The 15,555-nt window shown below is 33.3% G+C and overlaps 1 protein-coding gene across 5 annotated transcripts in view; it reads right to left on the minus strand.

Annotated features, from left to right (window-relative positions):
• Positions 1 to 793: 793 nt before the first annotated feature.
• The window catches only part of LOC145662461 (uncharacterized), a 153,483-nt gene continuing 138,721 nt past the window's right edge, over positions 794 to 15,555 (minus strand). The window contains exons 7-10 of one of the 5 annotated variants that reach the window (XR_014127046.1): positions 14,009 to 14,144; positions 8,227 to 8,329; positions 3,565 to 3,814; positions 794 to 1,066 (exon numbers count right to left, since the gene is read on the minus strand). Coding sequence is in view for 1 of the 5 variants with exons in the window: in XM_081728066.1 (XP_081584192.1) it covers positions 14,022 to 14,144 (123 nt within the window). In the remaining 4 variants the exon portion in view is untranslated. Of the gene's footprint in view, positions 1,067 to 3,560; positions 3,815 to 8,226; positions 8,330 to 14,008; positions 14,145 to 15,555 lie in introns of all 5 variants that reach the window. The other 4 variants (XR_014127047.1, XR_014127049.1, XR_014127048.1 and 1 more) reach the window with 4 other exon arrangements.

The raw sequence follows: 15,555 nt of genomic DNA on the forward strand, positions 1-15,555 counted from the left end.
TATGCTTCGTCCATCACGTGATATCCCATTCCAACGATCCAAATTTCTAGAATATTCTCCAGCAGCAGCTGCCGCGTTACATGTGCTGCATATTAATGAATTACCTTGTTCTACGTGTGTGATCTGCATATTTTATTTCCGAAAGGTTTTTTCTGTATTTTGCTTGTCCAATTAACATTTCTTTTCACCGGAAAAAAGGTGTATCCATTCTTCAAACTGTCATACTATAAAAAAGACCGCCCGTAAAAACAATTATTATGTACAACATCTCCACGGAATATATAATTCAAAGCTATTCATCAATGTCAAGTTTGATTTTAACATGCAGAAAAGTAAAGCAGCTTGCTACGTGTTATGAATACATAATTATGACCTTGCTTTACTTGTTTGTAACAAGCTACTTACGTGGTACCAGATTTGGGGGGAGCACAAAAGAATAATTTCACAATCATCAACTCATGGGCACCCGAAGGGAGAAGGAGAGTCCCCTCTAGCTCACGAAAATGTATTAAATTTCTTAAGATCTGCAGAGGGATTTTCTTAATAAAAATAAAACATACCAAACGTAATATAGCAAACCAGGGAGATGAACCCCCCGTAGAAAATTTTCTTCAGGCCCCTGATTAACTATCATCCGAAACCTTCAGACTAAAAGGCATAACTATGGGACGTTAAACTTAAAAAATATCATTTCATTTTCAAATCCCTCTGCAGACAAAAATTAAGTTTATTATCGATATTACCCTACAAAATATACAAACTAAAAGAAGGAAAAGAAATAATACACACTTCGGCCCTATAGAAAAATAATTATTATTATCATTCAAAGTTTCGTTACAAGCACATCATCCTATCAACTGCAATGACATCAATAATTGCGTACGGTGATGATGAGTGATGAAAATCCACAACACAATACACAGTTTCATGTAGTCAGTGTTGGTTGAGGTTTTATATGTTCAGTTGGAGATCTAGATTCCTGGCACAAATATCAATGATTTTTGTTACAAGTAGTTGTTTTGTAACATAATAGATGATGATGAATCTCGGCTTCCCTGCAATAATACTGTAAAATATACAATATATTAATTATTCCATGGAAACAGATAAAAATACAGTAGAAACTCGATTAACCGTCACCCTCGGGACCGGGACCATGACGGTTAAGCGAATAGACGGATAAGAGAAATATCGTTATAAACCTCTACAGTAAGTAGATTTAAAAGGTTCTGGAAGAAATAACCTTACACAAGTGAATAATACATGTCCATGCTTTTCTCCATAAGGGTTTCAGTACTGTACCAAGTTTTATGTGGAAACTAGTATGACCGGAAGTGACGCATGACTATTTTAGTCTATTTCGCTTACACTTTATTTCGTGCTCTGCACGGCGCACGGCGTCAATTACGGCACATTTAAAGTACAGTACTGTCCGGAGCAGTGACGGATAACAGAGAGTGACGGTTAATCGAGTTTCTACTGTATTACAATGAAAGAAAATGCAATAATTTAAAGATAGCAGAATTATAACAATCATTGTTGTGATAATCGGATATCAACACACTTTTCTATTATTCATAAAATGAAAACGTAATATCAATTAATCGGTGAACTCATGGTCGCACGTATGGGAAGTATTCTATGAGTTTTCGAAAGTGATTCGGTCAGGGGCGGATCAAGGACGGATTTCTGCGGGAGGGGGGAGCGGTAGGTTGTAATACTGCTACCTATCGTTTTCTGGGGTGCAGAATAATATCCATTCAATACTTCATAGACGTAGTGGTTTGTTGTATTGAACCCCCTTCCCAAAGGTTGGACTCCTGCCAACAAAAATTTCTGGGTGCGCGCCCAAGGGCGCCTATGTTGAGGTTTCCAAGGGGGGTAAGTATAAGCAACGTTTCAAATAAAGTTTCAAATTTTGCTGTAACTATTGTAAAAATTCTATTGGGTTTTCGATATTTCCAAGTAAAATTTCCTCTTAGGGAAGCGAGCGCCCCACCTTGCCCCCCCTGATGGGCGCCCTTGTGCGCGCCTGTTCTCTAAGCATACCTATGAAATGAATTGAGTCGTTCGAGTAGCAAGGACGAATTGAAGAATGGACTGTTTCCTGAAAATGCACTGAGTGATCAAAATAATAATACCTTTCGTTTGAAACTGTTTAAATAAAAAGAAAAAGGAGTAAGTTCCACAAGCTACACAAAAGACATCAAGGATGTTATAAAATAAGAGAATCTGCCCATACGGATCTTCATCATATGAATGAAGATATCTGCCCATACGTATCTTCATCATAAAATAGAGAATCTGCCCATACGTATCTTCATCATTTAAAATCCATCCATAGCTATCCATCTACTATCTCTTTCTGTCTCTCTCAACAGAACAGAACAAAAAAAAAAAAAAAAAAAAAAAACACTGTTAAGTACCATATTGTATCTATTATTTTGTATTCTTCTAATTGTAACACATAGTTCTAACCAGTAATGTAATGATATAAACTTCAGTGCGTATACGCTCGATAGTTTTCAAAAATGTATACGTCCCCTCAGGCGCGCACCCAGAAATTTTTGTTGAGAAGGGTGCAAACTTTGGGACGGGTGCGATATTACAAGCCACTACGTCTATGCAGTATTGAACGGATATTATTCTGCACCCGAAAAGACGATAAGTAATTGTAAAGTACTTCCCCGTATATTTTCAGGGAAAAAAAATGATGGGAGTAGATTCTTATGAAATATAAGATCAAATTTTCATGCTACATCGATCATTTTCCTGTGAAACAAGTACAGTTTTATACTTTTATTGAGAAAGTGTACAAATGTATGTTGACTTAGGAAGTTTGAAGAGCGTCCAGACCCGGTGAACCCTTTCTCCAGTGGAAGCGCCCCTGATCCCCGTCCTACACTCGTTCTTTTGTAAATTTAAGGTGAGTACACACTTGACAATAAACATATTAGATGGGTATACGCAGTATACTTCTGTAAGGGCCGCATTACATCGCTGGTTCTAACAATGAAATACGTGCTCAGTGGCGAATCCAGAGGGGGCGATCGGGGCGATTTCCCCTCCCCCCAGAAGAGAAAACTTTCTAATATTATATAAGTATATAAATAACACCCATCACAGAGTTTGGAGCTCTTAAAAGTAGCTCTGAGTAGCAGTATTACAACCCACCGCCCCCCCCCCCCAGAAGTCCGTCCTGGATTCGCCCCTGTACGTGCTCCTAGTAATGACCCACATAATCTACTACTTCCAATGAAAGAGAAAAGGTATAGGCCTAAATGTGATCATCAATGTGCACAATATTAAGAATAACATTTGTCAATGTATTCATAGAGTAATGTTCATTTTTCTCTACAATTCGCGCTTTAGCCCTGAAATAAAATATACTGACTAAGCTTCCGTATTGTGTGATATTTTTGTTTTAGGTTAGTTATTGGATGGTCGGGCGAATCAGGAAATAAAATTTAAGAACACCATCAAATAGTGTACATAATTTTAAGAATAATGTACTATAATTTCATAGAAATATAGAGAAATGCAAATTGCTAGTCACTTACACACCTTCCGCCACTTTGAAAATTTGGCTTTAATTATTTAGGACAAAGTGAACATAGGATGTGAAAATATTTCCATCAGTATGGTAGTCTGGTTTCTTGTTTTTAGTTACGCCTGCCGTGGCTTACTATAGCGCCATTCCGTGCTTAATTCCCTGCTGCCATCTTGCGTCTCTCCCAGTGACTACTACATGCAGACAGTCAGCGTTGTTTGCCTTCAAGGTGATCTGGCTGTTATGGCGTCACATGCATCATTGCTGAGTGGAGGAAATGAAAATAGGTTATGGCAGAATAGCAACCTTAGTGCTCATGCAGGATAGGCTGAATAAATACAAGTGTGCTCAATGTTTCCAACTAAATAATATTATCACTACTTTATGTGTATGATTTTATGTATTCGTGTATATGTGTGGTAAACTAATCAATTTTTGTAACTGGTAGCACCACATTCCCAAGGTTCCAACATCCTATTATTTTCATGTCTCGAACGTATTACCGTACTCCAGCACTCAAACTGTCGCACGGTAAGTCACCAAGTGTCCCGTGTCTCCACACAGGCAAATTTAAATAAATAAAAGTAAACTAAAATTACAATTAAATTACAATTGTAAAAATAATCGCTAACGAGGGGTGTCCATATACTGGTTTTAGGGTGCAAGTTGCGCCCATGAGATTTGGGAGGAGATACATTGCACAACCGAACGTTAATTAAAACCACAATGACACTTTTAAGAACAATAACTTGGAAGAGAATAGCATGAATAACATTAAAATAATCAATTAAGCATTATCGATCACAGGCGATGTGAGTTTGTAGAGTACTTTATATTCGTGACTTTTCTCAGAGTTTTTCCATTTCCTTCCACATCTCCATTCCATAAATTCTAATGCTACTGTTAGTAATTCAGTAATTGCAAAATGGGTAGGTTTGCCATATGTTCGTATTTTGTACGGACTATTTGTATTTTTGCGTCCGTGTCCGGATCGTACGAAGCATGAAATAGGAAAATGTCCGTATTTGACAGTTTTTGGAGATGCCCAAAAATTTCCGAGTCGGAAATCGCTAAGAATTATGTTTTCATCATAGGGTATATAACTTATGTATATTTCAGTTACTATTAGTAAAATAAGTTATATTTTTAAAAATGTATCATTTTTCCATTCTAGGTTTTTTGGTTAAATTTAATATACGTAATTTAATGGCATGATTTATTATATTTGTGTTAATGAAAAAAAAAATGTAAAACACGTTAGTTTCCAATAGTGTTTTAAGTATTACAGCAAACAATTGTGTGATAACCTAAAAAGGTGATCTTTTGTGTAAGAAATTTCAAAATATTTGTTGTGTGGGCGGCACCGTACCTTTGATGGGTCGTCATTTTAAGGCTTGTCCGTATTTTGGATAAAATATTATGGCAACCCTAAAAATGGGTTATATCTTAAATGGTCGTTTCTAAATCAATGTGGTTCGCGCAACTCCACATACTACAATTACTATAATTGAATTATCTTCATTGCATTTTATCTATGATGTCATTGAAGAGTTACCAAACAATTGGTGTAAAAATTTCGTTCCAAAGATGGGTATTCTTCCTATCTGTTATTCGTTCCTAGCTGTTTTCTATATTTCTTAATCTTGAATTTTCTTAAAGGGATTAAAATGAACTTAAAATAAAGAAGCATCTCTCATAGTCACAAATAACTTTTTTTTTTGTTTGTTTTGTTTTGTTTTTCGTGTTAATAAAGCACATGATGAGGTGAACAGTTAGACACAAAAGTCAAGTTAAAGAAAATCATGCAATAATAATAGTTGCTGATACTGTTGTTATTATTTCCCGCCTATCCTAAAGATCTTAATCAGTGTGATAAAATTGCCGTTATACTGTGTATGACGAAAACAATTGCTCTTGAGAAGGATCAAAATTTATCTTTAGATTATTCTTTCAATTGGGACAATTTGTTATTTTCAGTGATTGATTGGTTGAAAAATTTAATAAAGACGTCAGCAACGAAATGATTAGTCCCCGTTACGAAAAGGCCAATGACCTACACATGCCACTCATAAATGTATTTGGAACATAAGAAAGAATGAAAGAAACTAGATTAAAAAAAAAAAACAAAGAAAAGGGATCGAAAAATACAGAATAAAACAAAGAAGTAATTATCAAAAGTAAAAAGTAATATAAATTAAAAAGAGAAAGCCAAAAATCACTGAAGAAGCGAAAATAATAAATAGGCCTACCGTAGGTTTATACCGTATACTCTATTCTAAGACACCCTTGAATCTATGACGCATCTCTATTTCTAAACTTCAAAAGTTGTGACAATTTCTTATATTCAATTCTAAGACGTATCCTGGATACAGTTTTGGGAAGTAACGTAACGCAAGTAACGTTTCCTAGTAACGCGTTACATTTTTTACAAAGTAACTGTAACGGTAACGCGTTACAAATTTTTAAGTAACGAACCTAATTTGCGTTACTTTTTTCGCGTTACATTTCAGATGAGTAACTACAATATATGTATATTTTTTTTCGGAAACAAATGTTTCTTTCCTGTAATTGAATTTCTCAGAATGTAACAATGGAGAATGAACGATGTCAGTGACCGACGATTCCTGCACTGTTCGCCTTTTCCCGTTTCGCCTTATGACCTCTAGCAATGAAATTTGCATGTAAAACCTGTTATCACTTTTCATCTTAATGTAAGGCGGAACGGGAAATCTCGATGTGCATCTTCCCGTTTCGCCTTATGAACTTTATGTTAGTAGGCTTGCAAATATATTCATAGATACAATTTGATTTATTTATTTATATAACAAAATATAGTGCCACTTGCTGTTTTTTGGAGGATGAGGACAGCCTCAGGGAAATAACGTGTACTGATTGCAAGCACCTGGAAGATTTTGTCTTAGATTTTCAAAGCTCCAAATCAATACATTCAGTGAGTGAACTACGAGTGCAATGGTACTGGTCGTCTATTTTACTTTGATTGGTGTTGTTTTTATAAAGATGGAGAACGAAAATATTTTATCGTTTGAACATTTGAGAGAATACTTTTCTTAAAAGCTGAAGATGATGGTGAACAGAATTTAAAAGTAAAGTGGTGCCCCGGCGGGAAATATTTATCAACAACTAATTAACGACATACAATAAGGGGTTAATATGAATAAATTGTGTTCTGATTAGCAGGCCTACTTTATTCATGTAATGTTGATGGTATGTAATATTAGAGTTCTTTTAGATCAGTTTGCGTATCCTAAAGTCCCGTTGATTATAGAGTTTGGAATAACTAGCTTTAAAAAGCATGTATCGATTTTAGATTTACTGGCCCAAGTTTTGATTCACCCCCAGTTCATGTGTTCTCATTTTCAGTTGTAGTGTAATGTTTCTCTATATTCTGTATTTTTAATTTTACATAGCAACATTGTTAAGCAGAATAATAATAAGCAACCATTTTTTCTAACAAGGGATGGGCACAAGTCAAGCTAAAACTCGACTCGAATCCAAGTCGAGTTTCGAGTCGAGTCAAAAGTAATATTCTCGAGTCGAGTTCCGAGCCGATTCACTGCTTTTGGCGTCGCGTTTGATAAATGCCTCGCTTGTTTTAACTCGTTTTGAAATCATGGTCTGATTACACTGGAAAGCGAAAGCCATGAGAAATGTAAGCTAGGCAGTAATATGGAACACTTTTAGTGTTGCTCACGAGAGGGGACACTGCTCGCATCTCGTCTCATCTCGATAGCGAGACTACAAGAGATTTTTTTAATAACAAGCTTACCTCGGCTCGGCTTAACTGAGCTGATGGCTCGAGCCGGTTCGCTTGGGATGAACCATCGGCTCGAGCTGGTTGGTTGGGATGAGCCATCTGCTCGATTCGACTCAACCGAGCGAGGGGCTCTAGCTGACTCGGTTGGGTGAGCTGTTGGCTTGGCTCACTTCTCGGTTTGGGTCGATAGTGAATGAGCTGTGAGCCGATCTGCTCGAGTCGTTGACAATTCTAAACCCAAGCCGAGCAGTTTTGAAGATATTTGGCCAGTGCCCTATAACTTTTAACAATGTTTGGCTCGAGCCCGAATACTCAACTTAGACCCTCAACCCAAATTCAGAAGCTCGTGAACAATGTCCTTGACTCCTAGACTTCACGACTACCGAGGTTGGCAATCAACTACTTTCTTAGTATTCAGATATAAACCACCTATCTTTCATGTGTATACACAGTGTTGTTGTTATAATAATAATAATAATAATATTAATAATAATAATAATAATAATAATAATAATAATAATAATAATAATAATAATAATAATAATAATAATAGCGGTAGTAAGAGTAGTACGGAAAACTGAAGTAATAAGATTTTTTTCACATATTCAACGTTTCGGAACTAAAAGTAACGCGTTAGTAACGCGTTACTTTCGAAGTAAAGTAATTACTTTTTTGAGGCAAGTAACGCGTTAGTAACGCTTTACATTTTAGGAGAAAGTAAAGTAACTTGTAACGCGTTACATTTTTACAAGTAACTTACCCAACACTGCCTGGATATTCAATGAAGCAATTAAGAATTTGACAGTACAAATTAAATCATACGGGTTTATTTGTTGAAACTAAACATTCAAATGTCAAGATTAAAAAGAGAACATAGGTTCTATCTTACAATCTTACTTACAGTGTGAACATAGGACTTCCTGCTTAAGCACTTTCACTATCTGAACACAAACTTTCATTATCACTTTGTATGTGATTCCAAGATGTGATCCTCCATTGTGTACCTGATATTTTGGCAGAAAAAAGTGCGTCTTAGATTCGAGTATATACGGTTAACTAGAGCAAGACTTACAAAAAAAAAAGTGATAATAATAAAAACAAAATAAGATTTATAAGGTTAAACCCTCAGAGAACGCGCTAATAAAACAGAGAATAGAGTTGTTAAATACTCTATCTCTCAAAGCCCGCCTCAACATCGTCTCATACGCTACAAATGTCTAAAATAAATAAATAAAGATTCTGTTTTTTTCTGCCACTGTATCATCACTCGGAATTAACTACTGAATTTTTGAGACTTGTTGCCACTTGTAGAAAATACATTTGTAAGCCAATGTTATAACTAGACCAGTAGCATTATTTCAGGTTTTGCTTAGGAAGGGTGGGAGGCAAAATTCTTCACCGATATAAGTATACTTTTTTCACTAGTATATTATTATTGACTAAAAATATTGATATATATACGGTAAAGGTTAGTAACATAATCATATACACATTATCACAATATCACTAACTTTTACCCCATATCAACTATCCCTTGTTTCAACTAAACAATACTCTTGAACTAGACGCCAATACAGGTTACAAAAATAACGGAATATAGGCCTATATCTTGCAATGCAACAAAACTATCACTTATGAAAATAATCAATAATAGGTATCGCTTCGTGTAATTGATTACATACCCACTGAATTATTTAATTTAATCAGCTGATACATTTAAACTTGAACAATTTACCGCCACGATGTTGAAAGTACATTTGTTATTCTAGTTTTTAAAATACAGTATATATATATTATTTATCTGCACTATATTATTTATCTGTTATACAAAAACGCAGGTATGAGTCCACGTTGACTACAAAACTGTATATATATACAGTATATTTAATATTACGTTACAAATAATTTTCATGGTAGAGGATATGTTCTACTCTTGTTTATTGTTCGTTAATTCTCATAAAGTCAATTTGTTAATTCTCATAAAGTCATTGTTGCAGCTTTTACACGTCCATTGTCATTTTATATAATGAATTTTAAAGTTCAATTATTTTCGACCGTGGTTTGTAGTGTGATGTGAGATTATGCGTATTATAATTATTGTTGTTTACGAGACGCGATTTGGGGAAATCTCGCCTCGAAAAGTGCATAATTTTCTACTGCAAAACCTCTTTCTCGTCTTGTGAACACCACTATTTATAATCGTGCTTATTTTTATACTGATGTGTTAATAATTAATTGTTTCATATATCTTTAAAAATCGATAAAAACAAATAACGTTGCAATGTTAAGGATGTTATGATCTAACTTAGAGACCCGAAAAACTATGAATTCGACACTAATATTTGTCATTTATAATATCGGTAACTTTATATATATATATATATATATATATATATATATATATATATATATATATATATATATATATATATATATATATATATATATATATATATATATATATATATATATATATGTGTGTGTGTGTGTGTGTGTGTGTATACCTCCTCCAAGTTGTGGGGCTAAATTTGGATTTAAATGGCATCGGAAGTGTCACTGTCGAACTCAGCGACCTCGAAAACTATGGATTCGACAATAATATCGATCGACATCACAGGTCCGAACCTCATCTATGTTGAAAATTTGATCGAGATCGGTCAGGTGGCTCAAGAGGAATTAAGTCACAAACATAGTCACTTTCATTTTTATTTATATATAATAGATAGATATTAACTTGTCATTGTAATAGTTGAAAAATATTTAAAAATCAAATATGAAAAAAAAAATACGCGCACACCATATACGCTGACTTTCACTGCAACGACGCATTTTCTCACTATTATAGTGTTGTTGTTTAGTGTAATCTCACATCACATTTTCACATGCACACAAAACACCTTTCAAGTAGTTTACAGTCAACTTTTACAGATTGACAATTAAAAATCACATTTCTTACATTATAGCTATAGTACACTGCAAAATAGTGAAATAAATTGTTTAATTATTAAAGTAATCGGAATGATTTATTTAGTTTTATTTATGGTTTCTTTTACTATTTCTCATGAATTTTCAAAATTACTCAATTCTGATAAAAATCTAATTTGTTTAGTTTTGATTTTGCTTGATAGAAAGAAAGGTGTGTTTTAATTAGGGATGGTCAAAACCGGTTTTTACAAAAATTGGAACCCGGTTTCTTGAAAAACCGAAATCCGAAAACCGATATTTCGGTTTTCAAAAACCGGTTCTGTTTTTCACCGAAAACGGTTTCGGTTTTCTCCAAAATTTTCAAAAAACGGTTTCGGTTTTCTTAAAAACCGAAAAATTGGTTTTTGTGCTCACCATTAGTTTTAATCAAACTGAATTAGTGAAAGCTACAACTATTCACAAATTAAACAAACCTTCCTGGAATTTTCTGATGTTTGTTAAAAAACTTGTTCTCGAACAATCTACTTTTTTTCTATTTGAGCTGAGCTATTTACGTTAGCCATATGAAGATTGTATTTTATTTTATTTTAACTGTACGACTATTTTTAATAGTTAAGTAACAGTGTTGATTGATATATTTTCAGGAAACTGTAAAATTAAATTACAGAACTATAAATACGCATTATATTTACAATGTCCATATTTGTTTTTATAAATAAATGTGATTCGAACCTTTACGTACTCAATTGAACCTTTACGTGGAATATATACGACGGAGAGTCAAAATATTCCCGAATGTTGTTGTAGTTTCGGAATTTGTGATGTAATCACAATGAATCTAGTACAGTACAGTTCTTAGGTTGCCTAATTACAGTGTTCTCAGTTTGAGGGAAATTTCCCTAATCTAGGGAAATTTTGTAGGTAAATTTAGCAAAAAGGGATAAAGTAATTTTTTCGATAAAACGTGAAAATCCAGGGAAATTCTGGCGCTGACTGTTTGACGAGTATATAAATGTTAAACTATTTTTTTGTTCTTAAGAAATAAACCAGTAGAATAGGAATGCTGTGTGTATGTGTTTGTTTGTGTGTGAATCTATTCAAATTAACATAATCGGCACTCGTTGACTGGGTGTATTTGTATGTATCTTTTTGTATTAAGAAAAAGTGAAGTAAAAAGTAAAAATAATAGGAGCAGAAGGCAAAGTAACAAAACAAATGTAGTTCGCACTTCCTTTAGTATAGCTAAATTAATCTTATCACATAATTTCTATCCTGGGAATTGGGCACGCAATAAACTAGGGAACATTTTATAAGAAAGGAGAAAATTTTGTGTCAATCGAGGGAAATTTTCTACAGGAAACCTACGAACACTGCCTAATTATGAATTTGACAAGTGTGAACAGTTCATAACAGGCAGTGGATGAGTAGTGTAGCTGAACAGAGGACTTATATGATGATCAGTTGGCGCAATGTTGCAGTTTGAGCAACGCGTAAACATTAAGTGTGTGGGGGAATTGTGTTTCAGAGACTTCGAAAGCCTTAAAATCAGTTTAGCACTATCGGAGTTTTGGCTCTTCCTAAAGCTAAAACTGAGCCCGAAAGGTACCCGTTTCGCCACCGTAGAAAAGATCAAAACGAGCACCGCTAAACTTTCGAAGTTACCAAAAGAAGACTTTCGTCGGTGTTTCCAGCAGTGGTAGGAGCAGTGGAGCAAGTATGTGTATTTCGAAGGTACCTACCTTGAGCACGATTAAGTAAATGTGTGTATATTGTGGTAATGAAGAGCTATGGCGTTTTGACTGCTTCTCATATAACATGCAGTAACGAGAAACATCGTTTGTCTGGGGATTTGACGCAGAACAGATATTGTGATCAACATTATTCTTTCTCCTTTGAAACAAAAACAAATTCAGTCAATAGATACATAAAACTATGATAATAATTTATACCTTATGAAATTCACCAACATTTCATACTATAGTGGATATATTTCTTGCTTTAGTATATTATTTACGTGGGTCGATAATTACGGGGGTCGATAATTATTATAAGAATTAGTAGCAATGGAATTAGGAAAATTAGTAGGAAAAGGTTAGGTGTTACTTAACACTGTAAATTGTTAAAAATGCTTGGGTGCCGTGTAAATCGTTAAACATTGAATACAATATGAAAATAAGCACGTACTTTTTGAACAGAGATAAACTGTCCTATGGACTTTGTATGATATAAAGGGCCAAGGTCCATACTCTATAAAAACTATGTTACCATTCAATAACGATATAAATGACCAAAGAATAAGTTGATATTCACAACAAAATCATGTCATTGTCCTAGAAAAAAGAAGAATATATATATATATTGTATAAATGACTCCTCGAACAGTAGTTTCAGCCAGAGAAAATCTTTTCTTCCTTCCAGGAAGAGAAGAAGGGGAAATTCCTAGTCTGTCTAGCAATTAAAGTGTTGAGTAGGGATGGGCGCGAGACAAGATTTGAGGCTGTTTTGTCTCGTCTCGAAAATGTGCTATAAAAGTAATGTCTCGACTCGAAAAATATATGTTTCTATTGGAAAAGCTGTCTGGACTCGAATTTTGCCAGGAAAATTTTGTCTTGTCTCGTCTTTTGCGCGTCCCTATAGTGCTGAGTTACAGAGGATTCTTCGTTATTGTGCACGGGAACTACAAAAATTTTAAGTGTAACCATTAACAATTTATATGATATTGGATGTTACACAGCAAAAGTAAATGAGTAATATTTAGTGTACTAGGCCTATTCTTTGTGTTTCTACTATTGGACATACGTGAAACGTGTTAAAATACATTAAACGTACTTACTATTACTTTATATAAATAATTACAACTTTTCTGACTTGAGTATATACTTATTTATTAAAATAAAAATAAGTCATATCCTATTTAATAAATAAGTGCAAACTGTGGTCAGAAAAGTATAAATTATTTAAGTAACAGTTCCAGAGTCAAGATGGATGAAGATATATTATTTTATGTTCCTTAGTGCCGCTTTGTTTGTTGCTGTTTAACTAAATTACATTTATTTTGTGTTGCTTACGAGGCGAGACGAGAAAATGTTCTTTCTCGACTCATCTAGTAAAATTTACAGAAGTTTCGGCCCAATTTTTGAGAAACTTCTCGTCTATCTTCAAAATTTCTCGTTTTGCTTCGTAAATTGATGCAGTTCACTTTTGAAAATAGTACAAACAATAGTTTTGGTAATATGTTACAGTTAGTAATAAGACATATTAAGACATATAAGACATACATACGGTAGAGACAATTATTCAAGGTAAAAATAATATACATTACCTAGTTTTTTTTTAACATTAATGTTCTTATCCAAACGAATATAAAAGTTATTGACAGTTTAAAACTACCAGGAATTAATTTTTAAAGGGCATTTTTTAGGTATATATGAAGTGCAAAGTTATTGATTACACATCTGAGTTCTTAAGAGTATAAATAATGTAACTGAAATTATACGATTGAAATTAATCAACCATTAGCAAAACGAAGAAAGCATGCAACCTTACTTTTTAACAGGCAGATTATTATCTTTCAAAAATTAATTAAACTCTATAGGAAAACTAATGAATATGATGAACTTAATTTTAGAAACTGTCGGTACTACTTTAAAATCGTTACTATAAAAGCATATAAACAACATAGCCATCAGAAACAATATAAAATTATTGTAGTCATTTATCAGTTTTACGAGCCCAAGCAACATTGTCTTGATCCTTACCATGGCATAGAAGTTATGCAGACGAACTGAAATATCTGAAGAATTTGCAACAGCACGTAAATCGGTATTTATAAAAATGAAAATCGCACACCATGGAATCAGATAGGAACCAACCTAACACCACTCTCATACTTTGCTGCAAGAAGGAAAAGAAATACATTAAATCTAAAAGATTAACAAACCGATTAACAAAAGATTAACAAACATTCTACTATTTTTATTTATTTATTTATTTATAATAGGTTTCAGATACAGCACTAGGCCATTTTACACTGAGACATTTTAACAAATATGTAACATAACAATAGAATAACAATTTGAAATCAAGATGGTACAGTACAATGGCAACATTACAAAGATAGTTTATAACATTATATATATAATTTTAACACCTACAAGCCAGTAAAGGTGTTAACACATATTTTATGTATATATAAAACATCTCTTATGTTAAAATTATATATATATATATATATATATATATATATATATATATATATATATATATATATATATATATATATATATATATATATATAATTTTAACATAAGAGATGTTTTTATATACATAAAATATGTGTTAACACCTTTACTGGCTTGTATGCCCTATATTAGCAGGATATACTATACATGTGTTAGCGTCCAAATACTAAAACATTTTATTCTTGGGTGTCCAGTTAAATATAAAACATAATGGAAAACTTAATATTTCACTCGGTGACTCAGTGGTAAGAGTTCTCACTTCTGGTCCGACGAGTCCCTGGTTCGATCCCAGACCATGGAAGTTTAAAATGGACATCGTGTTCATGGGTTTTCTTCCTTTTTCCTACATTTTCATCACACCAATTCTTTCGTTGTTCCTCTGCCTCCTTTAGCCTAAAGAGCATAACAGGAAATAACTGTGGGGACATTCAAGATTTCGTTCTTTATTTTACTTTATTTTATTTTATTTATTTTGAATACTTCACTACAATACATAAGTTACACACACACACACACACACACACATACACACAAGAATAAAATGTTTTAGTATTTGGACGCTAACACATGTATAGTATATCCTGGTAATATAGGGCCTACAAGGCAGTAAAGGTGTTAACACATATTTTATGTATATATATATATATATATATATATATATATATATATATATATATATATATATATATATATATATATAAAACATCTCTTATGTTAAAATTGATGTCACTAAGAGTCAACACGGTTTGTAAACGAAATATTTATGGTTATGAGTTATTTTATCGTACACAGAACATGTATGACACTTTAGCCTACATGATAATGCAAAAAAAAAAAAAAAAAAAAAAAGCTTAATGCAGTCTACAGCTCATTAGTGTAGGACAGAGTGCGAAGTCCATTTAGAGAGGTGAAGGGAATTTTCCACTTAATATATTTAGGAAGGAAATCCCTGCCTTCCCCCCACTAATAACTTACTGGAGCAAATAAAATGGAACTGTGGTCAGAAGTTTGCAAATTAATTGCAATAATTCACATGTAATTAACATGCATTCATATGTAATGAA

This window comes from Thermobia domestica, chromosome 10 (genome assembly GCF_964235325.1).
Source record: "Thermobia domestica chromosome 10, izTheDome1.hap1.1, whole genome shotgun sequence".
Taxonomy (NCBI): domain Eukaryota; kingdom Metazoa; phylum Arthropoda; class Insecta; order Zygentoma; family Lepismatidae; genus Thermobia; species Thermobia domestica.